Source organism: Jaculus jaculus, chromosome 3 (genome assembly GCF_020740685.1).
Source record: "Jaculus jaculus isolate mJacJac1 chromosome 3, mJacJac1.mat.Y.cur, whole genome shotgun sequence".
NCBI lineage: Eukaryota > Metazoa > Chordata > Mammalia > Rodentia > Dipodidae > Jaculus > Jaculus jaculus.
The window spans coordinates 95,714,435-95,739,129 of NC_059104.1; the positions used below are offsets into that span (position 1 = coordinate 95,714,435).

Here is a 24,695-nt window from a genome sequence, read left to right on the forward strand (position 1 = left end):
AAAATTCTGGCAGCAATTTAACAGAACAGTCCCAGATGGTCAGCTGAGGCCAATATCTAATGAGGACGAAAGCCTTGTGTGGGGAATTTTGGATGATACCTGCAGAAATATTATACTGTGCATAAACCAAATCGAATTGTTTCCACATGAGTTGTAAAGTTTCACATAGTAAAAGTTTTTTTGTACATGCACTTCAATTTCACAGCAAGAGTGGCATAGAATACCTAAACACAGAAGACAGCATTCATGCAAGGTATCTAACTCCTTGATACAATAATGCATACACTTCAAAATGATTACACTATCATCACACCTAGGGCTTTCTGCAACTACAAGGTGGTGGTCATGGACAGCATGGCCCCCAGTATCAACATCTAGGAAGCAGCCACCACCTTCTATGTGTCTTCTCTTTTTGCGCTTTTTCTTCATCTTTCTTAATCAACTCTGCTGTTGCTGCTTCTTAGCAAAACTGGTAAAACCAAAATTGTAATCATTGAACATGGCACTCTGGCAATCAAGACGTTTAAAACCTTTAGTCTTTTGGGGTGAAGAAAGCACTGTGCGACATTTAGAACTCTGATTAACAAACAAGGTGGTCACAAACTTTCCTGGCTTGAAGACGTCCCCAACTTTCCTGATCAGGTCATCATAGGAGGTCTGACTTAAGTTTGTTTCAAAGCTGACATAAGAAAATTCTGTTTCTGGAGTGATGTGAATTGTCCAATAAGTTCCATCTGATTTCATTCCATTCATCGAATACCCACAAGGATTGAACAGTGTGGCATCAATGACAGAACCTGGTATCAGGTCATGAATTCCACTCTCAGGAGTGACATCCTTTGCAGTAACACCTTCTTTCATGTAGAACTGGTCCATAACTGCTGGGTCAAGCTCACTCATCAGAATTTCCAGGGTTTGATCTGGCTGACTGATTACCCGACTCTCTGGGAAATCCAAAGTATACAAGTACCAACAGTCAGAATTCATACGTCCCATACAATATGCTGGTCCATTTGGGAAAATTGCATTCAGAAACTCTATTTCTTCTTGGAAATTCCGGTGTGGGTACCCTCGGTGAGAAGGCTTCATGAAATTCTTGCGAGAATAAAAGAAGCTTTGAATTGAGTCAAACCCACTGTAATCCCTAGCAAGCTTCAACAGGGGAACCAGTGCTTTCAGCAAGAGGGTGATACCACATGTCTTCAAAATGAAATGTCTCTTGGAGAAAAACATGCTACTCTCACTGAGTACATAAGCTTCCTGCTTGTCAGTTTTTGTCACACTTATGATTGAGCATTGCACATCCTTCAAAAGGACGTCCCATTCAGACCTTGGGATGGTGCGAAGATCCCCAGATCCCTGGTTAGCGTCCGACTGCTGCCTGGAGAACCAAACCTCCAGCAGCTTCTCGGTCCCTTTGAAAAAATGCACAGCTTCCATCACCATGAGACTAGCGAACAACCAACAACCACAGAAAATCAACTAAAATTAAATCTCTTCTCCTGCCGCTGCGGATTGTTCCAGCTGTGTTACTAAAGTTCAGGTTCCTTTTGTTTTTGTTTGTTTGGTTTTTTTTTTTTTGCTATAATTTTATATTAACTTTTTTTTTTTAGAAAAAAAAGGATTAATAAAAATTTTCCCGGCTATTTTCTTTTTTCTTTTTTTTTTTTTTAAGTTTTTATTAGCATTTTCCATGATTATAAAAAAAAAATCCCATGGTAATTCCCTCCCTCCCCACCCTTCCCGGCTATTTTCGTGAGCGAAAGTTGAACATGAGTCTGTTGGAAATAAAGAAGCAGATAGAATTCAGTCTCTGGTAGTCCACTGCTTTTCCCCGTTAGAGAGAGAGTTGAGCGAGAGCTAGCTAATGTCGCCGGCCATACTGTGTAAGCCACCAGCCATGTTCTTGTTGCTCAATATTGTTTTAGATATTCAAGATTTTTTGTGATTCCAAATAAATTTTTGGATTGTTTTTTCTATTTCCGTGAAGAATGCCATTGGAATTTTGATGGAGATTGCACTAAATGTGTACATTGCTTTTGGTAAGATTGACAATTTTACAATATTGAGTCTTCCAATCCAGGAACTAGGGATGTTTTTCCATTTCCTAGTGTCTTCTGCAATTTCTTGCTTGAGAGTTCTAAAGTTTTTATTGTAGAGATCCTTCACTTCCTTGGCTAGGTTTATTCCAAGGTACTTTATTATTTTTTTTATACAATTGTGAATGGGAGTGATTCTCTGATTTCATCCTCTGTGTGTTTGTTGTTAGCATATAGGAATGCTACTTATTTCTGTGTATTTATTTTGTATCCTGCTACATGGCTATAGGTGTTTATCAGCTGTAACAGTTTTCTGGTTGAGTCTTTAGGGACCTTATGTACAGAATCATGTCATCTGCAAAAAAAACTTGATCTCTTCCTTTCCAATTTGTATCCCTTTTATGTGTGTCTCTTCCCTTATTGCTATGGCTAAGACTTCCAGTACTATATTAAATAAAAGTGGGGACAGTGGACACTCTTGTCTTTTTCCTGATTTTAGTGGATAAACTTCCAGTTTTTCCCCATTTAGTAATAGGGTGGCTGTAGGCTTGTCATAAATAGCTCTTATTATATTGAGATATGTTCCTTCTATTCCCAGTTTCTGTGGGACTTTTATCATAAAGGGATGTTAGATTTTGTCAAAATGATTTCTCTGCATCTAATGAGATGATCATGTGATTTTTATTCTTCATTCCATTTATATAATGTATTACATTTATTGATTTGCATATGTTGAACCATCCCTGCATCTCTGGGATAAAGCCAGTAGGTCGGGGTGAATGATCTTTCTGAAATCTTCTTGTATTCTGTTTGCTAATATTTTGTTGAGAATTTTTGCATCTATGTTCATGAGGGAGATTTTCTGTAATTTTCTTTTTTTGCTCTATCTTTGCCTGGTTTTGGTATCAGAGATGCTGGCTTTGTATAAGGAGTTTGGTGGGATTCCTTATTTTTCTATTTTATAGAAAAGTTTAAGAAGCAATGGTGTTAGTTCTTCCCTGAAGATCTGGTAAAATTCACCAGTGAATCCATCTGGGCCTGGACTTTTTTTAGTTGGGAGATTTTTGATAACTGCTTGGATCTCCATATATGTTATAGGTCTATTTAAGTGATTAATCTCATCTTGATTTAATTTAGATAGGTCATATAAATCAAGGAAGTCATTCATTTCTTTCAGATTTTCATACTTAGTGGAAAATATGTTTTTATAGTATGTCCCTATGATTTTTGAATTTCTCTGGTATCTGTTATGATGTTGCCTTTTTCATCTGTAATTTTATTAATTTGTGCTTCTTCTCTCTTTTCCTCAGATTTGCTAAGGGTTTATCAATCTTGTTTATCCTTTCAAAGAACCAACTCTTTGTTTCATCGATTCTTTGAATTGTTATTTGGGTTTCTATTTCATTAATTTCTGCCATAATCTTTATTATTTCTTCCTGTCTGGTGATTTTCAGTTTGTCTTGTTCTTCTTTTTCCAAGGCTTTAAGGTGAAGCATTAGGTCATTTACTTGAGACCTTTCTAATTGCTTAATATAGGCACTTGAAGCTGTAAATTTCCCTGTTAGGACTGCCTTCATTGTGTCCCAAAGGTTTTGGTATGTTATGTTCTCATTATCATTTGATTCTATGATTTTTTTTTTTTGATTTCTCCTTGATTTCTTCATTGACCCATTCATCATTTAGTAGTGTATTGTCTAGTTTCCATGATTTTGTGTATGCTTTTCTTGCTATTGACTTATAGTTTGATCCTACTGTGTTCAGATAGAATGCAAGGAATTATTTCACTTTTCCTGTATTTGTTAAGATTTGCTTTGTGTCCTAATATATGGTCTATTTTAGAGAATGTTCAATGTGCTACTGAAAAGAATATATATTTTGTAGCATTTGGATGAAATGTCCTGTATATATCTGTTAGGTTCATTTGTTCTATGACCTCATTTAATCCAGATACTTCTCTGTTTATTTTTTGCCAGGATGACCTGTCAGTTGATGAGAGTGGGGTGTTGAAGTCACCCACTACTACTGTGTTTGGTGCTGTGACCTTTGTTCTAATAGCATTTGTTTGATGAAGTTGGGAGCCCCCATGTTAGGTGAATATATATTTAGGATTGTAATGTCCTCCTGTTGGAGTGTGCTTTTAATCAACATAAAATGGCCTTCCTTATCTTCCCTAACTAATGTTGGACTGAAGTCTACCTTGTCAGATATTAGGATAGCAACCCCTGCTTGTTTTCTGGGACCATTTGTTTGAAACACCATTTTCCAACCTTTCACCCTACAATAGTGTTCATCCTTTGTAGAAAGGTGAGTTTCTTGGAGGTGACAAATTGAAGGATTCTGCTATTTAACCCAGTCTGTGAACCTATGACTTTTGGTTGGGGCATTGAGGCCATTAATATTGAGATATTATTGAAAGGTATGTATTTATTTTTATCATTTTTTTGTAGTTCTTCATGTTTTACCTTTGCTCTCTTGTGTTAACTAGTATTTGAGTATGGCTTGCTTCTTCCAGTTTCCTTGTATGTGTGCTGTTCCTTTCTCTTCAGCATGGAGGATTCTTTCAAGTATTTTCTGTAGAGCTGGTTTTGTCTTCAAATATTCCTTTAGCCTGCTTTTGTGGTGGAATGTCCATATTTTTCCATCTATCTGAATGGATAGCTTTGCAAGATAAAGTAACCTTGGTTGACAGTTGTTATCCTTCAGAACTTGGAATACACCACTCCAAACCCTTCTGGCTTTTAAAGGTTGTGTTGAGTAATCTGCTGTGATCCTGATAGATTTGCCTTTGTATGTAACTTGATTTTTCTGTCTAACTGCTTTCAATATATTTTCTTTGGTTTGTATGTTTGGTAGTTTAATTACAACATGGCAAGGAAAAGTTCTTTCTGGGTTTTTTCTGGTTGGTGTTCTAAAGGATTCCTGCATCGGCATTGGCATCTCTTTCCCAGTTTGGGGGAAGTTTTCTTCTATGACTTTGTTGAAAATACCTACTATGCCTTTGAAGTAAAATTCTTCTCCTTCTACTGTACCTTGAATTCTTATGTTTGATCTTTTTATAGTGTTTTGAATGTCTTGAATTTCCCATTCATAGTTTTTTATTAATTTGTCTTTCTCCAGGATTTCACTATGCAACTCTAGGTGGTCTTGAACTCATTCTGTAGCCTAAGCTGGCTTTGAACTTGCAGTCCCCTTGCCTCAGCTAGGGTTATTGGCCTGTGCCACTGGCTACTCATACAGTTCTAGTAGTCTATTCTTCCCGACACCCCTCCAGGTACTCCTGTTCTTTTCTTCTCTTGCCACCACCAGAGAGAAAGATTTCACACTTCTTTTTTTTTTTTATTTTTATTTCACACTTCTGTTGGAAATATAAAACAACATCAGAGACCCAGGTATGGTGGTGTACACCCTTAATCCCAGCACTCGGGAGCCAGAAATAAGAGGATTACTGTGAGTTCGAGGCTATCCTGGGACTACATAGTGAATTTCAGGTCAGCCTGGACAAGAGTGAAACCCTACCTCAAAAAAAAAAAAAAAACTTCAGGGCTGGAGAGATGGCTTAGTGGTTAAGGCGCTTGCCCGAGAAGCTTAAGGACCCATATTTTATCTCTCTCCAGATCCCACATTAGCCAGATGCACAAACGTGAGACAAGCACAAGGTCACACATGCTTATTAGGTGGCAGAAGCATCTGGGGTTCAATTGCAGTTGCTGAGCTCTGGTATACCAATTTTTCTCTCTCCCTCTGTCTCTCTCTTTCTACAATAAAATAAAATAAATAAAATAAAATAAAATAAAATAAAATAAAATAAAATAAAATAAAATGAAAAATTTGTCTTTCTCTTTGTTGGAATATATTAGATCTGCCACCTGGTCTTCTAGTTTAGATATTCTATCCCTCCTTCATCCATTCTACTGGCGAGATTTTCTTTTCTTTTCTTTTTTTTTTTTTAATTTTTTTAATTTATTTATTTGAGAGCGACAGACACAGAGAGAAAGACAGATAGAGGGAGAGAGAGAGAATGGGCGCGCCAGGGCCTCCAGCCTCTGCAAACAAACTCCAGACGCATGCGCCCCCTTGTGCATCTGGCTAACGTGGGACCTGGGGAACCGAGCCTCGAACCGGGGTCCTTAGGCTTCACAGGCAAGCGCTTAACCGCTAAGCCATCTCTCCAGCCCTACTGGTGAGATTTTCTACAAAGTTTTTTTTTATTTTTATTTTTTATTTCATTGACTGTGTTGTTTATTGCTAGTAATTCTGACTGGTTTTCCTTTATTATTTCTGTTTCCTTATTTATGTCTTATATTGACCTCTTTATTTCATTAAATTAATTTCCTGTGTCTTCTTTGATTCCTTTGATTTCCCCTTTCATTCCTTTGATTTCCTCTTTGACTTCTTTGAGCATATTTATAATCATTCTCTTGAAATCTTTCTCAGGCATTTCCTCTTTCTCATTCTAATTGGAGGTCATTTCTTTTTTTTTTTTGGTTTTTCGAGGTAGGGTCTCACTCTGTTCCAGGCTGACCTGGAATTAACTCTGTAGTCTCAGGGTGGCCTTGAACTTGTGGCAATCCTCCTACCTTGGCCTACCAAGTGCTGGGATTAAAGACGTGCACCACCACACCCGGCAATTTGGAGGTCATTTCTGATGCATTATTACTTTTTTGTTGATTTATATTTTCTAGATTTTGGTGTTATGGTATAATGTATATATTTTTACATCTTGGATTAATTTAATGCTTGGATTTTCTAGTTAGCTGCAGTATTATTAGATGTATGAATGAATCTGATGTTATATATATTCAAGGTAGGAGTTAAAGATGCTAGGTGTGGCTCTCAAGACTCTCAGAGTATCTACAAAAGTGACCCTAGGTGCTGGGTTTGCCTACTATGAGAGTATTCAGGTGGGCTGAGTGAAACAAAATACAGGCAGATTTTAAAATTTAACTAAACAATGTACACTTTCAATGAAAAATAGCACAGAGTATTTATGCAAAAATAGATATTTTGACAACCAGATCCTCTAACAATATCACTGTCCCTTAAGGTGTGTGGTGCCCCACACCCTTAATCCTGCCAACAAGGAGGTTAAGATTTCTGGTCCGTTGAGGTTTCCAAGTCCGTTTGTGACCAAATGAGACCCTTCCCTAATGTACAAGAGAAGACAAAGAAAAGCCACTATAAATCAAGAAGCAACAAATAACAAGCCCAAAATATAGTTTATTTAAGAATGGCAAATCCGACCATCCATCATATTTAACATATAATTTATCCTGATATGGAAGGTGCAATTAGCACTTCCATTTCAGGCCTATATAGCAGGCTTATTTGGTGGATACTGATCTGGTGTAATCCCAGTTACCATTTGGGATGATTTTGGTCTCAGTTTTGCTGTGCTTCTCCTTGAGTCCCTCTTTGGTGCACTGTGGGTTCAAGTAGGCTGGCTGGGTCATTGGATTGCTGCTCTGTGCTGGGTGTTGTGAGCTCCCTTCCTCTGGTCTCTGGTGCTTTCTGGAGCTTGCACTGGTGGTGGGGGAGGGGAGGCTGTGGATGGTGGTTCTAGTTCTTCTGCTGGTCCACGTGTTCCTCTACTTGTGATCTCCTCCTCCGTTGTTCACTGCCAGTCTCCCTTCACATTTCTTGAGTTTGTGTAGAGCTCCAGGGTGAGTAGAAAATCCCCTCACTTGGCTTTTTTCTGGCAGCTGTGGCCCTGCAGACCTGGTGCCTCTGCTGCTGGAGCCGCTTCTGCCTGCCTATGTGGGCTCTGGATGCTCTGGATGTCTCCTACTTCTCTGCTGCCATTGGTAAATTCTTATACTCTTCACTTTTCAGTAGAAGAGTGTATTTTGCTGGGCATTTTTTGGCTTTTTCTCCCCTATGCTGCTTTGGTGTGGTTCCTACACCACCATCTTAACCAGAAGTCTGCTTCTTTTTTTTTTTTTTTTTTTTTTTTTTTTTTTTTTTTTTGCTTGATCAAATTAGCCAGGGGTTTGTCAATCTTGTTTATTTTTTCAAACAACCAGCTCTTTGTTTTGTCAATTTTCTTTTTTTCTTAGTTTCCAATTCATTAATTTCTGCTCTGATCTTAATTGTTTCTTTCTGTCTGGAGCTTTTTGGATTGGATTCTTCTTGCTTTTCCAGTGTCTTTCGGTGGATGGCTAGGTTATTGATTTGGGATCTCTCTGTCTTTGTCATGATGGTATTTATTGCTATGAATTTTCCCAAGGACTGCCTTCATTGTGTCCTATAAGTTTTGGTATGATGTGTTCTCATCGTCATTCATTTCTAGAAATTTTGCAATTTCATTTTTTATTTCATCCACTACCTTTTTATTGTTTTAAAGTGGACTGATCATTTACCAGGAGCCGAAGGGATTTTTTTCTCAAACCTTTTTATTTATTTATTTTTCAAATTTTTTTTATTAACAACTTCTATGATTATAAAAATATCCCATGGCAATGCTCTCCCCCCCCCACCACTTTTCCCTTTGAAACTCCATTCTCCACCACATCCCCTCCACATCTCAATCAGTCTCTCTTTTATGGTGATGTCATGATCTTTTCCTCTTATTATGATGGTCTTGTGTAGGTAGTGTCAGGCACTGTGAGGTCATGGATATCCAGGCGATTTTGTGTCTGGGGGGAGTACATTGTAATGAGTCCTACTCTTCCTTTGGCTCTTACTTTCTTTTTTTTTTTTTTCAACAATTTTTTCTTATTAACAACTTCCATGATTATAAAAAAAATATCCCATGGTAATAACTCCCCACCCCCCACTTTCCCCTTTGAAACTCCATTCTCCCCATCTCAATCAGTCTCTCTTTTATTTTGATGTCATGATCTTTTCCTCCTATTATGATGGTCTTGTGTAGGTAGTGTCAGGCACTGTGAGGTCATGGATAGCCAGAGCATTTTGTGTCTGGGGGAGCACGTTGTAAGGAGTCCTGCTCTTCCTTTGGCTCTTACATTCTTTCTGCCACCTTTCCTGCAATAGACCCTGAGCCTTGGAAGGTGTGATAGAGATATTGCAGTGCTGAGCACTCCTGTCACTTCTTTCCAGCACCATGATGCTTTCTGAGTCATCCCAAGGTCACTGCCATCTGAAAAGAGAAGCTTCTCTAACCAAAAGTAAGAGGAGGGTACTTAATAGGTTGATATTGTATATATGTAAGTACAATGATTGTTATGGGGAGGTAATATGCTGTAGAATGGAATTTCAAAGGAGAAAGTGTGGGGGGGAGGGAGGGAATTAACATGGGATTATTTTTTTTATAATCATGGAAAATGCTAATAAAAATTTAAAAAAAGAAAAAAAGGAAAAAAGAAAAAAAAACACATGAGAAACACATTATTAGTCATAAGAAAATGTAAACTAAAATTATAATGTAACACCACTACATAGTCAAATAAAACATACATAATCTACAAATATATATATATATATATATATATATATATATATATATATATATATATATATATATGGGTATGAACATATGAACATTAAGAGAATTGCTTACTGGGCAGTTTGCTAAGCATAGTTTTGCCAGACAACAACAGATGTTACACCCCTGGGCCTCATGACTACCCCTGTTTCAAGTTTTCAGTATCAGGGATGTATTCCCTCCCATGGAGCGGCCCTCCAGTCCAATTAGAGGGCAGCTGGTTTCTACCATGACAGACATGCCACTATTGTACCTGTTGGCTCATTTGGCCTGGCTGCCCAAATACAAGGCTTGCAGTGTCCACTGTTGAGTATCTTCACTGGTGATTTCTCTTTCTCCCATTGAACTGCATGCAGAATGGCTTCTTCTAGCTATCTGTCAGCTGGTCTACATGGAGGAGGTTATCAGCTCAGTTCCAACAGGATTTCTCAGTGGCCTTGCAGCCCAAGTATGTGGAGTCTTCAGCAATAGGATCTTACCATCTATTCCTGGTGGGAAACCAAAGGCTTTGGCAATGGCCTATAATGTTTTGGGGGCAGCAGGGACCTCCCTGCCAACAACTCACTGGAACATATCCTGATGCAATTCTTGGTGGGTGTTTTGTAGTTAATTTCTAGCAATATAGCATTGTGATCTGATATCATGCAGAGAATTATGCCAATCTTCCTAAATATATGTAGGAAGGCTTTTTGACCCAGCATATGATCTATTTTAGAGAATGTTCTATGGGCTACTGAGAACAATGTGTAGTCTGCGGATTTTGGATGGAATGTTCTGTAGATATCCATTAGGTCTAAGTGATCTATGGTTTTGTTGAACTCTCTTACTTCTCTGTTGAGTTTCTGTTTGGATGATCTATTTATTACTGGTCATGGTATATTGAAGTCTCTAACTATGATGGTGTTGATGTTTTTTTCTATTTTATTGTCAAATAGGTTTTGTTTTATGAACTGTGGTGCCCCTATGTTGCATAAGGATTTATGATTGTGATATTCTCTTGATAGATTGTTCCTTTGATAAGTAGGAACTGGCCTTTGTCTTTTTTGCTTATTTTTGTTTGAAGTCTATTTTACCCAATATTAGTATAGCTATGCTTGCTTGTTTCTTATTCCCATGTGCTTTGCTTTGAATATTGTTTTCCACCCTTTCACCCTGAGGAGGTGTCTGTATTTAGTGGTGAGGTGGGTTTCTTGAAGACAACAGATTGAGGGGTCTAATTTTCTGATCCACCCTGTTAGCTTGTGTCTCTTGATGGGTGAATTAAGGCCATTAATATTTAGGGTAATGACCGAGTAATGACTGGGTAATGATTTGATCCCTGCCATATTGTGTTGATATATGTGGTTTGGTGTTTTAATGGACTTTGAAGTTTTTTGTGCCTTCTCTGAGTTTGGTTATTGTGATCTGCTTCATGGAAGTATTTGAGGTTGATGATTGGATTCTTCTGTGTAGAGAATTTCCTGAAATACTCTCTGTATGTTTGGTTTTGTATTCATATAATTGTAAAACTGAGTTTTGTCATGGAAAGTTTTTCTTTCACGATCTATTATGAGGAATACTTTTGCTGGGTAAAGTAGTTTGGGTTGGAAGCCATAGGTTCTTAGACTTTGAAGTGTTCCATTCCAGGCCCTTCTGGCTTTAGGGGTTTCCATTGAGAAGTCTGAAGTAATTCTGATGGGGTTACCTTTAAAAGTGATGTGCTGTCCTCCCCAGCTGCTTTTAAGATTTTCTCTTTGGTGTCAATGTCTAGAGTCTTAATGACAATATGTCTTGGAGTTTCTCCTTTGGTCCAATCTGTTTGGAGTTCTGTTAGCTTCTTGCATCTTGATGGACCTTTCTTTTTAGAGAGTGGGAAAGTTTTCTTAGATTATTTTGTTAAATAAGTTCTCCATGCCTTTGGTCTGAATTTCTTCCCCTTCTGGTATTCCCATGATCTAGATGTTAGGATGTTTAAGGGTATCCCACTATTCCGTCATGTCCTATTCAAAGAAATTTTTGAACTCTCAAACTGTTTCTTCTATCTTGTCTTCCAGATCAGAGTGTCTGTCCTCCACATGGCTGAGTCTTGAGAGCTTCTAAAGAGTTTTGGGCTTGTTCAATTAGATTTTCATTTTCTACTACTTTTCTATGTATAGTTTCCATCCCTCTGTCAAGCTGCCTTTTCACATAATTTTCTGATTTTCTTGATGCTTCTTAAAATTTATCCTTGTATTTCTTTATGTCTTCATTGAGCATCCCCAGCTGATTTTTGAGGTCCTCTTTTTTCTCACTCTCCTTCATATCTCTTAACTGTCTTTGAACTCCTTCTTATCTTTTCTTATCTATTAGGTCTAGTCTAGTGATGGCAGCATCCACAGGATTATCGGTCCTTTGTTGCTTTTCTGCAAGTTCTACCAGTAGCTTGGTCAGGGTTGCATTGCTCATAGCTTCACTTTGGTGTTCTGATCCTAATGTCTCTTCTATGTTTTGATTAGAGGCATTCATTGTAGGACCAGGTGATCTTACTAGATTTACCTGCACTCGATTTTTCATGTTATTTCTTTGGTGCTGTGGTCTGCCCATCACAGTAGATGGGCAGGGAGAGCAGGACTGTGGTCTGCATTGGTGGGGAAGTAGTGCTGCCTGGGGGAGCTGGCCTGAGCTTGCAGGCAGGCAAGCAGATGGACAGAGCAGTACTGAGCTCACATGTGGGTAGGCGGATCAGCTTGAGCTCGCGCATGGCAGGCAGATGGGCGGGTGACTGGCGAGGAAGATGGGGGATTGGGCCTGAGATGGCACGGGCAGATGGGCAGAGCAAGCCTGAGCTCATGTGTGGACAGGTGGAGTGGGTCTGAGCTTGCCCCTGGACACGCGGGCAGCGGGAGCAGCAAGCGGGCAGATGGTCAGAGGAGGCTGAGCTCACACAGGCAGATGGGCAGTGTTTGTGCGGTGGGCAAATGGATGGATAGAGCCTGAGCTCGTGGGCCAGCAGGCAGAACCTGCCCGAGGTAATGCTAGCATGGGCAAGAGTAGCAGGCCAATCACCCCTGCGCAATGAGAAGTGGAACTATGCTGGCCTAGGTCCCCTTTCGTACAGTAAGTGCAGGAGTATCCTGAGGCTGGGGCTATGGCTGGGGCTACTTCTTGGGGGGGTTGGAGGACTGGTGGGCTACCCAAGAGTGAGGGAATCATCTGATTCCCTTTTATCCCCTCTGCACTCTCCCACTGGCGATCTATTAGAGATTGCTGTCCCCCAAAAGCCCCAGTGAACCCTTAGTGCCTTGCCTTTCCTTCCTGGGAGGTGAAGCATGGTTGGATGGTTGCCATCTTGACCAGAAGTCTCAGTAGTAAAGTCTAAATACATATTTTAAAAGCCCAGCTATATGGCTTAGGTGTTAAGGTGTTTGCCTGCAAAGTCTAAGGACCCATGTTCGATTCTCCAGATTCCACATAAGCCAGACACACAAAGGTGAGGCAAATGCAAGGTCATACATGCCCACTAGGTGGCAGAAGCCTCTGAAGTTTGATTACAGTGGCTGGGGCCCTGGCATGCCAATTCTCTTTCTCTCCCTCCCTTTCTCTCTCTCTTTTGCTCTCCTAAAATAAATAAATAAATAAAAAGTCCAGCTTGGTATCTGGCTAAATGTATATATTATGCTCACCAGACTCCCCAGTAAGCACTTCTGTAAACATTCATATTCATATATCAATGCTATCCTCACTTTTTAGTTAGAGAAGCTTCTCTTTTCAGATGGCTGTGACCTCTGGGATGACTTAAAAGGCACCATAGTGCTGAGAAGAAGTGACAGAGGAGTGCTCAGCACTGAAACATCTCTAACACACCTTCTAAGGCTCAGGGTCCATTGTGGCAGAGGTGGTGGAAAGAATGTAAGAGCCAAAAGAAGGATATGACTTCTTACAATGCAACTGTCCAGACACAAAATGGCCTGGTTATCTATGACCTCACAATACCTAGCACTACCTACACAAGCCCTCATAATAGGAGGAGAAGATGATGACATCAAAATAAAAGAGAGACTAATTGGAGGGAGAGGATATGTTAGAGAGTGGATTTATGAAGGGAAAGTGGGAGAGAGGAGGAAATTATCATGGTTTATTGTCTATAATTATGGGTTGTCAATAAAAAGAAAAGTTAAAAAAGAAAAAGCTGGACATGATGGCACATGCCTTTAATCCTAGCACTCAGGAGACAGATGTAGGCGGATTGCTGTGAGTTCAAGGCCACCTTGAGACTACTTGAGACTATCTAGTGAATTCCAGGTCAGCCTAAGCTAGAGTGAAACCCTACCTCAAGAAACAAAACTAAACAAAGAAGCCCAGCTTTAAAGTGTGCATAGTGGCACAAACCTTTAGTCCCAGCACTTAGGAGGCAGAGATAGAAGGATTGCAGTGTGTTGGAGGCCAGCCTGGGCTACAGAGTGAGTTCCAAGTCAGCCTGGACTAGAGTGAAATCCTACCTTCAATTAAAAAAAATAAAGGCTGCAGGGATGGCTTAGCAGTTAAGGCACTTGCCTGCAAAGCCAAAGGACCTAAATTCAATTCCCTAGGACCCACATAAGCTAGATGCACAAGGTAACACATGTGTCTAGAGTTTGTTTACAGGAGCTAGAGGCCCTGGCATGCCCATTCTCATTCTCTCTCTGCTTGTTTCTCTCTGTCAAATAAATGAACAAATAAATATTAGGGATGGGAGAGATGGCTTCACCATTAAGGCACTTGCCTGCAAATCCAAAGGACCCAGGTTCGCTTCCCCAGGACCCACATAAGGGGTCTCACAGTAGCCCAGGCTGAACTGGAATTCACTTTGTAATCTCAGGCTGGTGATCCTCCTACCTCTGCCTCCTGAATGCTGGGATTAAAGGCATGCGCCACCATGCCTGTCTGGCCTTTTTTCTTTAAGCCAGTTTGAGCTGAATTTTTTTCTTAAACTTACACAGCACCTTAAATTCATTTGCTACTCTCCTTTCCTTCCTTTGGCTGGCGACAGAATCTAAGGTCTTTTGCATGTTAGGCAAGTGCTCAAACACTGAGCTATATTCACAGACCATTGTCATTTGTAAAATAATTGTATTTTTTGAGATATCTCTCTATGTCACCCAGACAGATCTTCAACTAGAGATTCTCTTATTTCTAGTTCCTGAGGGCTGACATTATATGTGTGTGTTACCATGCCCAAATCCTATGCCTCCTTCTAAGAATTTTATAAATTTAGCTTTTTTTTTTTTTTTTTTGAGTCAGAGTGTCACTCTAGTCCAAGCTGACCTGGAATTCACTCTGTAGCCCAGGCTGGCCTCATTCTATCTATAGCTGCCTCCTTTTCTCTCAAATAAATAAATAAAATATTTAAAAAATATATTTCTAACAAAGGGGAAAGTGTGGGGGGGGAGGGAGGGAATTAACATGGGATATTGTTTTTATAATCATGGAAAATGCTAATAAAATTTTTTTTTAAATGTTGTTCCATCAGGCATTTGAAGTGTTTCAAAAAAGTCAAACTTATTAAACTTTGTAAAAACAAAACAAAAAATATATATTTCTATTTTTTAAAAAATATTTTAATTATTTATTTATTATAGAGAGAGTGAGTGAATGAATGGACACACCTGGGCCTCTAACCACTGCAAATGAACTTGAGACATGTGCAGACTTGTGCATCTGGCTTTACACATGTTCTGGGGAATTGAACCCATGTCTTCAGGCATTGCAAGCAAGAGCCTTAACCACTAAGGTATCTCTCCAGCCTTAAAAATATTTTAAAAACAGACTACTCCAGTTAATTTTTGTACCCGAAGTAGGGAAGGTTCCAGCTTTTTTTTTTTTTTTGCAAATGACTATCCATTTGACCCAGAATTATTTATTGAAAAGACAATTCTTTCCACATTGAATTGTCTTGAAACCCTGCTTCAAATTAAGTGACCATAAAGTAACAGTTTATTTGTGGATGTACTGATCTGTTCCATGGATGTGTATATTAATCCATATGCCAGTACCACTCAATCTTGGTTTCTATAGCTAGCCATTTATTTATTTGTTTATGGGGGGGGGGTTGAGGTAGGGTCTCACTGTAGGCCATGCTGACCTGAAACTCACTCTGTAGTCTCAGGCTGACCTTGAATGCACAGCAATCCTCCTACCTCTACCTCTCAAGTGTTGGAATTAAAGGCATGCACCACCACACCCAGCTATTTATTCATTTATTTTATGAGAGAGAGAGGGAGAATGAGAGAGAGAATTTGTGCCCCAGGCCCTTTAGGCATTACAATCGAACTCTAGATGTGTGTGCCCCTTGTGTGCATGTGTGATCTTGAGTGCATGTGCCCCCTGACTTATGTGAGTCCTGGGGAATCAAACCTGTGTCCTTTGGGGAATCAAACCTATGTCCTTTGGCTTTGCAGGCAAGTGCCTTAACCACTAAGCCATCTTTCCAGCCCTGTAGTTTTCATTTTGAGACCAGGTCTCACTAAGTTGCCCAGACTGACCTTGACGTCACTTTGTAGCCTATAGTCCCAACACTTAGGACCTGAGGTCAGGAGGATCAGAAAGTCAAGGTCATCTTCAGCTACAACTCAAGTTGGAGGCCAGGTTGGCCTACATGAGACCCTGTGTCCAAAACAAAAGTACTCTTATTTAAACAGGCAGCTGTTTCTTGTCAATTCCTGGTGCATTCAGCCAACTAGCTGATTCTTGAACTGGGTGGATTTTTCTGTCTCCACCCTCACTTCTCATCATAGGCATGCTGTGATTACAGATGCTTGCTACAGAAACTGGCTTTTTGTTGTTGTTTTGAAGCAGGGTCTCACTCTAGCCCAGGCTGACTTGGTCTCATTCTATAGGCCAAGCTGGCCTTGAACTCACAGGGATCCTTCTATCTCAGCCTCTCAGGTGCTGGGATTAACGATGTGCACTAACACTCCCAGGAACAACTGGCATTTTATGTGATTTCTGGGGATCTAAACTCATGCAACCACTTTATCCACTGAGCTACCTCTCCAGCCCCTGGATGTTTGGAAGACAATTGAAAGGGTGTATTATTGGTATGCATCTCCAAGTGGTTTTCCCCATTAGTGGGGGGTTGGGGTAGCCACCATACTGCATTCTTGCCTTTAGTCAATATATTCCTTCTTTCTTATTTTATTTTTGACTTAGGGTCTCTAGTCCAGGCTGACCTGGAATTCACTATGCAGTCTCAGGGTGGCCTTGAACTCATGGCGATCCTCCTACCTCTGCCTGCCGAGTGCTGGGATTAAAGGTGTGCGCCACCATGCCCAGCTTAGTCTTTCCTCTTTCCTTTCCTTTCCTTTCCTTTCCTTTCCTTTCCTTTCCTTTCCTTTCCTTTCCTTTCCTTTCCTTTCCTTTCCTTTCCTTTCCTTTCCTTTCCTTCCCTTCCCTTCCCTTCCCTTCCCTTCCCTTCCCTTCCCTTCCCTTCCCTTCCCTTCCCTTCCCTTCCCTTCCCTTCCCTTCCCTTCCCTTCCCTTCCCTTCCCTTCCCCTCTTCTCCCCTCCTCTCCCCTCCCTTCCCCTCTCTTCCCCTCCCTTCCCCTCCCCTCCCCTCCTCTCCTCTCCTTTCCCCTCCTTTCCTTTTTTTAAATTTTTTTTGTTTTATTTTTATTTATTTATTTCAGAGCAACAGACACAGAGAGAGAGAGACAGATAAAGAGGGAGAGAGAATGGGCGCACCAGGGCCTACAGGCGCTGCAAACAAACTCCATACGCATGCGCCTCCTTGTGCATCTGGCTAACATGGGTCCTGGGGAATCAAGCCTCGAACCAGGGTCCTTAGGCTTCATAGGCAAGCGCTTAACCACTAAGTCATCTCTCCAGCCCTCCTTTCCTTTCTTTTTCTTTTATTTAGTTATTTATTTTTCTTTGGTTTTTCAAGGTATAGCTCTATCTCAGGCTGACCTGGAATTCACTATGTAATCTCAAGGTGGCCTTGAACTCACAGAAATCCTCCTATCTCTGTCTCTCAAATGCTGGGATTAAAGGCATGTGCCACCACCCCTGACCTTCTTTCTTTTTTAGATTTATGCAAGTTTTATAGATGAAAATGGTACCTGGGTTTTTTAATTTGCATTTCTTTTGTTATTAGTGAAGTTGAACATTTTCCCATGTGTCTTTTTAGGCCAACATATTTCCTCTTTTGTGAATTTTCAAGTTCATTTACTTTTTAGTTAGGTCCTTGATCAATTCAGGTTAATTACTTTGGGTGTCTCCCACTCCTAACTCTTAGCCTGTGTGAGTTTGTGGCTCAGATGATACCTGGTAGCCAAGAACAAATAGGTAACTGGAAAGAGGCTCTTTAGAAAGTGGAAGAGTGAATAAAAGTATTCTCTTCTAAAATGGACATTAGCCTTCTCTGACCAGCTCTGATAGATAGGAAAAAATGACCAATACAACTAAGGACTATGGCTAAGTGGGCAAAGCACTTGCTTTGTTTTCTTTCGAGGTCGGGTCCCACTCTGGCCCAGGCTGACCTGGAATTCACTATGTAGCCTCAGGCTGGCCTGGAACTCACTGCCATCCTCCTACCTCTGCCTCCTGAGGGCTGGGATTAAAGGCATGCGCCACCACACCCGGCTAGAAGACTGAATTTAAAATGTCTTCAGACAGGTATTGTTGAGATATGAACAAGGACTAGCCAGCTCCGGAACAGACAACTGAGACGATCTATCTACACAGGCTTCTTCAGAGTGAAAGTGGCACTGCATTGATAGCTTTCTTCTTTAATAGGCATGTCCTAACTGAACATGGGATGGCTTAACTAATTTAGATTACAAGCAGATCATGGAAGATGATGTCAAATTTAAAAAAGTATGCTTTCACAGATCATAACATCCTCTGGTTACTTCTGAAGCAGACAGGTCTGTTAGCATGTTAGTGGGATTCGGCACATGAATGGGAATCCCACAGAAGTCATACTATGAGCTGAAGCTAAGGGGGGAATACCAGACCGGAACCTGACATTTCATGCTGCTTTCCTAACAGATCCTTTTCAAAGAAACAGGAACTGAAATGCAGGCTGAACTGGCATGCAAAGCAGGCCTCTATTTCAGTCTGAATCACAAGCAGAGCCACAGCAAACCCTCTGAAGTGGAGGGGAGAAAGAAAACTGGATCCTGGCCATGAGCTGGATGTAATAAAGAATAGAAACTGTCCAGGTAACTGGACGATCCAGGCACGGCTGTGCTGGGTGTTGGGCCAGGAAGTAGGATTCTAGAGCATTTTGGAGCATTTTCTTTCTCTTGGAGCTCTGTAATCATTGTCACTCGTTCATTCCCTTCCTCTCTCCCCTGCCCCAGCATTCCCGCACTCCCTTTGCCTGCCATGGGACTGCAGGACAGCAGTCTTGGCATTGCTTTGCCTCCTGCCACGGTACTGCCACGTCACCTGAGGCTCCACCCCTAGGGTCACAACAGCCTGCCAGGAAGCTGGCATCGCTCAACCTAGAAGTAGGATGGTGCTTGAGATGGCCAGCCACATCATCTGTCATCAGCATGTTTATGAATTCTGCTGGCCAGCCATGCCAGATTGGCCAGTGAGCCTCAAGTTCTGCCATGAAGAACTGGATAGCCTTCAGTGAAACAGATCACAGAAAGCTCTGAGGGAATTTTCAGGTTTCCCTCTTCAAGGACCTTCCTTGCCTTTCCATGCTAAGTCATTTTCCTCTCTCTCCCCTAACTCTGTTCATCTCTACTTTCTGGGAAATCCTCCTTAACCATGACTAGGACTTACTTGCTCAAGTTTCTTCACTCTAGCTTTAAGAAAAAAAAAAAAAAATTCAGGGCTAGAGAGATGGCTTAGCAGATAAGGCTCTTGCCTGCCAAGCTTGAGGACCAAGGTTCAAGTCCCCCAGTACCCACCTAAGCCAGATGCACAGGGTGATGTTTGCATCTGGACTTCATTTGCAGTGGCTAGAGGTCCGGGCGTGCCCATTCTCCTCTCTCTTTTCTCCTTCCCTCTCTCTCTCTCCTTCTTTCTCTTGCTCAAATAAATAAAAAAAATTGTTTTTGGTTTTTTGAGGTAAAGTTTCACTCTAGTCCAGGCTGACCTGGAATTCACTATGTAGTCTCAGGGTGGCCTCGAACTCACAGTGATCCTCCTACCTCTGCCTGCCAAGTGCTGGGTTTAAAGTTGTGCACCACCACGCCCAGGGTTTTTTTTTTTTTTTTTTTTTTGGTTTGGTTTTTCAAAGTAGGGTCTTACTCTAGCCCAGGCTGACCTGAATTCACTATGTAGTCTCAGAGTGGTCTTGAACTCATGGTGATCCTCTTACCTCTTCCTCCCTAGGGTTGGGATGGGATTAAAGACATGCACCACCATGCCTGACTTTTTAAAATGTTTTTAAAAAATTCATCCAAACCCTGCTGTCTCTTAACTAGATGAGCTGAAGAAATGTTTAGAAAGGTACATTAATATTAGTATCAGTCACACAAATATCTTTAGCACTCATTAGGCACCAAATGCATTTCATTTAATTGAAATCAGATGCAAAAGCATTGTAGGTCCTGGAGAGTCAAAGAAAATTTAAATTTTAAATTATTTATGCACACAAAATGACTAAAACCTCAGACTCTTGATTTAGACAGACCTAAGTTTCGATCTGGGCTTTACCAATTACTAGTTGTGACTTTGGTTAACTCTTATCACTTCTCTAAACTGCCTTGCCTGTGGAATTAAGATCATAAATCCCATGGGGCTTTCGAGAGGCTTAAATATGATACTTCATGTAAATAAGCCACTTGTTCTTACTGAGTGATTAAGCATTAGCCCTGTCTTTCTGGCTGTATATATAAGAGTTCATGCTGTCCTCAAACCTGCCATCCTCCTGCCTTAGCCCACCAAGTGCTGTGATTACAGCATGTGCCGCAGTGCCCAGCTACATATTCTTTTACATACTCTCTCTGTGCTTTAAGGTTATGATCTAAATTTAGGTGATTCCAGAATGACCATCTGAGGGAGTAGACTGGTGCGGTTGACACACTTCAGGCATAGTCACAAGAGAATTTGCACCATCTCATGGTAGACTCAGGAGAAGGGCCTGAATCACTGGATCTGTGACACGGGGGTAATAACTGCACAAGAACCAGCCAGACTTCATAAGGCCACCAAGCTGCCTCAGTTTCCCCTCCTTTGCATTTCCTGTGTCTTTGCTGTTCCTCTCTAACACCCTGGCCTGAGCATAGACTTTTAAACTTTTGTCTAAAGATGAAACAGGTTGGGATCCTCAAAATTTGAAATATATTTTACTCAATATAAGAGAAACCAACAGAACATTCTGAAAGCAGTGTAAAACAATGATATGATGTTAGAAAATTATTTGAATTTACTAAAACTGATCAAATCATAAATACCCATACAGCTCAGCAATGTCATTCTTAGGACCTAGTATATATATATATTATTAAAAAAATTATTTATTTATTTGAGAGAGAGAGAACGAGAGCATTCCAGGGCCTCCAGCCACTGCAAATGAACTCCAGATGCAGGCACCACCTTGTACATCTGGCTTACGTGGGTCCTGGGGAATCGACCCAAGGTCCTTTGGCTTTGTAGGTAAGCGCCTTAACCGCTAAACCATCTCTTTAGCCCTTAGTATGTTATTTTTGTGTACAGTCGTTCCTCCAAATTCTGTACTAGATTGCTAACACTAGTACTATTTGCATAACGAGATATGGAAAACAGCCTCCATGTCTATATACAATGAAACGTCTCCCTCCCATGAAATACTACCCTGGCCTGGAATGAGCAGACAACTTTGTTCAACAGCAGTATGAATCTCATCAGTGTAATGTTGAGACAAGGAAACCAAACACAGAAGAGATACATTGTATGAGTGTATTTATCCAAAACACCAACACTGATCTATGACATTTGAAGTTAAGACAAGGGCTGGAGAGATGGCTTAGTGGTTAAAGTGCTTACCTGCGAAGCCTAAGGACCCAGGTTCAATTCCACAGTACCCACATAAGGCAGATGCACAAGGTGAAGGTGGCACATGCGTCTGACGTTTGTTGCAGTGGCTGGAGGCCCTGGCATGCCCAACTCTCTCTCTCCTTCCCCCACCCCCCTCTCTCAAATGAGTAAGTAAATAAAGTTAAGATAGTAATACTGGCACATGTCTGTAATCCTAGCACTAGGGAGGCTGAGGCAGAAGGATTGCTGCACTTCTGAAGTTTTTTTTTCTTTTTGGCTGGGCAGCGGCAGGGGGTGAGAGGGGTCCAGGTAGGGTCTCACTCTAGTCCAGACTGACCTGGAATTTACTCTGTAGTCTCAGGGTGACCTTGAACACATCAAACCTCCTACTTCTGGCTCCTAAATGCTGGGATTAAAGGCATGTACCACCACACCCAGCAAGGAAACGTCCCCGAATTTTTAAAAATTAAACAACAAAAAAATTTTAAGCCAGGTGTGGTGGAGCACTCCTTTAATCACAGTGCTCGGGAAGCAGAGGTAGGAGGATCGCCATGAATTCAAGGCCACCCTGAGATGACATAGTGAATTCCAGGTCAGCCTGAGCTAGAGTGAGACCCTACCTCAGAAAACAAAAATTTAAAAAAAAAAAAATAGGGCTGGAGGGAAGGCTTAACGGTTAAGGCGCTAGCCTGAAAAGCAAAAGGACCCAGGGTTGATTCCCCAGCACCCACATAAGCCAGATGTTCAAGGTGGTGCATGCCTCTGGAGTTCGTTTGCAGTGGCTAAAGACCCTGGTGTGTCCATTCTCTCTCTCTCTCTTGTTTTCTGCCTCTTTCTCTCTCAAATAAAAATAAAAATTTTTTTTTTTCTTTTTGGTTTTTCGAGGTAGGGTCTCACTCTGGTCCAGGCTGACCTGGAATTAACTATGTAGTCTCAGGGTGGCCTTGAACTCATATGGTGATCCTCCTACCTCTGCCTCCCGAGTGCTGGGATTAAAGGCGTGCGCCACCACGCCCGGCTAAAAATAAAAATATTTTAAAAATTTAAGAAAACATTTTAAATGGAAAATGTTTCTCATAGCAAATGATATAAGTGTTCAATACGCATTACACATTTTGTCATTCTGTCTTTGTGCCCTGACTGTCTCCTCTCTAGGGTCTTGTTACATAGGTCAGATGATTTTTTGGCTTATGTCCCCAAATGCTGGTATTATAAGCATATGTTATATGCTTTTTTTCCCCCCAAATAGGGTCTCACTGTAGTCTGGGCTGACCTGGAATTCACTTAATAGTCCCAGACTGGCCTCCAACTCATGGTGATCCTCCTACTTCTGTCTCCCAGGGAGTGCTGGGATCAAAAGCGTGCAGCAAGACATCTGGCTCTCTGTTTTTAAATTATTGTCATTATCATTATAACAGTAAACTTACTCGGTTACACTTGTCTAACATAAAATAAGCAATCAATATGTGTGGTTATACTCTGGTTTCTCTCTAGGTCATACAAATCTTTCTCCTTGAAAAATATTGATTAAATAAATGAATCGATCAGCAAATGAATGGTAGGGAAACAATGTAAAAGATTTAAAATTCTATCATATGCCATGTATGGTGGTGCATGCCTTTAATCCCAGCACTCAGAAGGCAGAGGTAGGAGGATCGCTGTGAATTTGAGGCCACGCTGAGAATACATAGTGAATTCTAAGTCAGCCTGGGCTACAGTGAGACCCTACCTCAAAAAACCAAAATAAAAAATAAATAAAAATCTGTCACATAATCCACTGTTGCCAGGGTGCTTCCATTCCACAGGGAAACAGACATGTCAGCAATTAATTATAAGACTTCACAGATGTGGTGGCTTTCAACCTACGCTGAGGATTAATAGAGAAGACAGGTGACAAATATAATAGAAAATAAGACTATAAAGATAGACTGAAGAGAGTCCCAAATGCATGTAAATAGCATAGCCCCTATCAAGGACAGCATTGGGTGTCTGTAATCCCAGCTGCTCTGGAGGCAGACACAGGAGAAATATTTGAGCCTGCCAGTTCAAGAGCAGCCTGGGCAACATGAGGAGATCTCATCACAAAGAAAGCAAGTGTGTTGTTCAGTGCACATGGAGGGTCATGAAAGAGTTTTCCTGAGATGAACCCAATGGCAGGGAGAAGGATGATAACACAGAAAGGGTGCTGGCCACGTGAAAACATATTACCGCTTGTAGGGAGCTTCATTATGAGTTGATAAAGGTGCATTAACATTAGCAAGTCAGCAGTGACATGGTTGAGACTTGTTTTTCTCTGGTCTAGATGAAAAACTTTGCAGTGGAAATCACAACAGGGAGGAGAGAACGATGTAAGATGGGAGCTTGTTGTCCAGACCATTGGCCAGGACCTGTCTATATTTTTCTTTTTTTTTTTTTTTTAGTTTATCAATTTTACAGTGTTTATTTACATTTTAAGTTATTGAAAGGAACTTAGCAAATATAAACCAAAAGTAAGTAAAATGATTTTTATTCCTATAATACTCAACAGAATATTAAATGTAAGTAAATAAATTGACTCAAAAAACAAGGAAGAGATAGAATAATCTTCCAAGGCATTCAAAGTTTTGTTTTGTTTTGTTTCTAATAAGTGATTTTACTTTTTACCTCTCTGATGTCTCTTCTATATTTTTCTTTATATTTATTTATTTGAGACAGAGGGAGAGAGAGATAGAGTGTGAGACTGGGCGTGCCAGGGCCTCTAGCCACTCAAACTAACTCCAACACATGCACCACCATGTGCATCTGGCTTACATAGGACCTGGAGAATTGAACCTGGGTCCTTAGGTTTCTCGGGCAAATGCCTTAACCACTAAGCCATCTCTCCAGCCCAACTGTCTATACTTTTCATCCTTCACATCCTTCTGTCTATTCACGAACCAGTTTGGGGCAATGAAAAGGGGGCACTAGAGAGATGGCTTAGCGGTTAAGGAACTTGCCTGCGAAGCCCAAGGACCTAGGTTTGACTCCCTAGGATCCACGTGAGCCAGATGCACAAGGTGACGCATGCGCACAAGTGGCACATGTGCAGAAGGTGGCACACGCGTCTGGAGTTCGTTTGCAGCGGCTAAGGCCCTGGCAGGCCAATTGTCTCTCCCTCCCTCCCTCTCTTGTGCTGGCATGGATTCTGCATAATGGTGATCACATGTCCCACCTCACCTTGTGAGTTCTCCAGCCCTCTTGGTGAGGTCAGTGTCTGCTTTCCTCAACAGCACGTGAGTGAACCTTTGTGCCACACCCTTAAAGGCAGTGATGGCAAAGGCTATT

The 24,695-nt window shown here is 41.0% G+C and overlaps 1 protein-coding gene across 1 annotated transcript; it reads right to left on the reverse strand.

Annotated features, from left to right (window-relative positions):
- Positions 1-274: 274 nt before the first annotated feature.
- LOC123459401 (S-adenosylmethionine decarboxylase proenzyme 1-like) lies at positions 275-1,494 on the reverse strand. Its single transcript, XM_045146010.1, has one exon. The coding sequence runs from the start codon at positions 1,444-1,446 to the stop codon at positions 439-441; it is 1,008 nt and encodes a 335-aa protein (XP_045001945.1). The 5' UTR covers positions 1,447-1,494; the 3' UTR covers positions 275-438.
- Between the last annotated feature and the right edge of the window lie 23,201 nt (positions 1,495-24,695).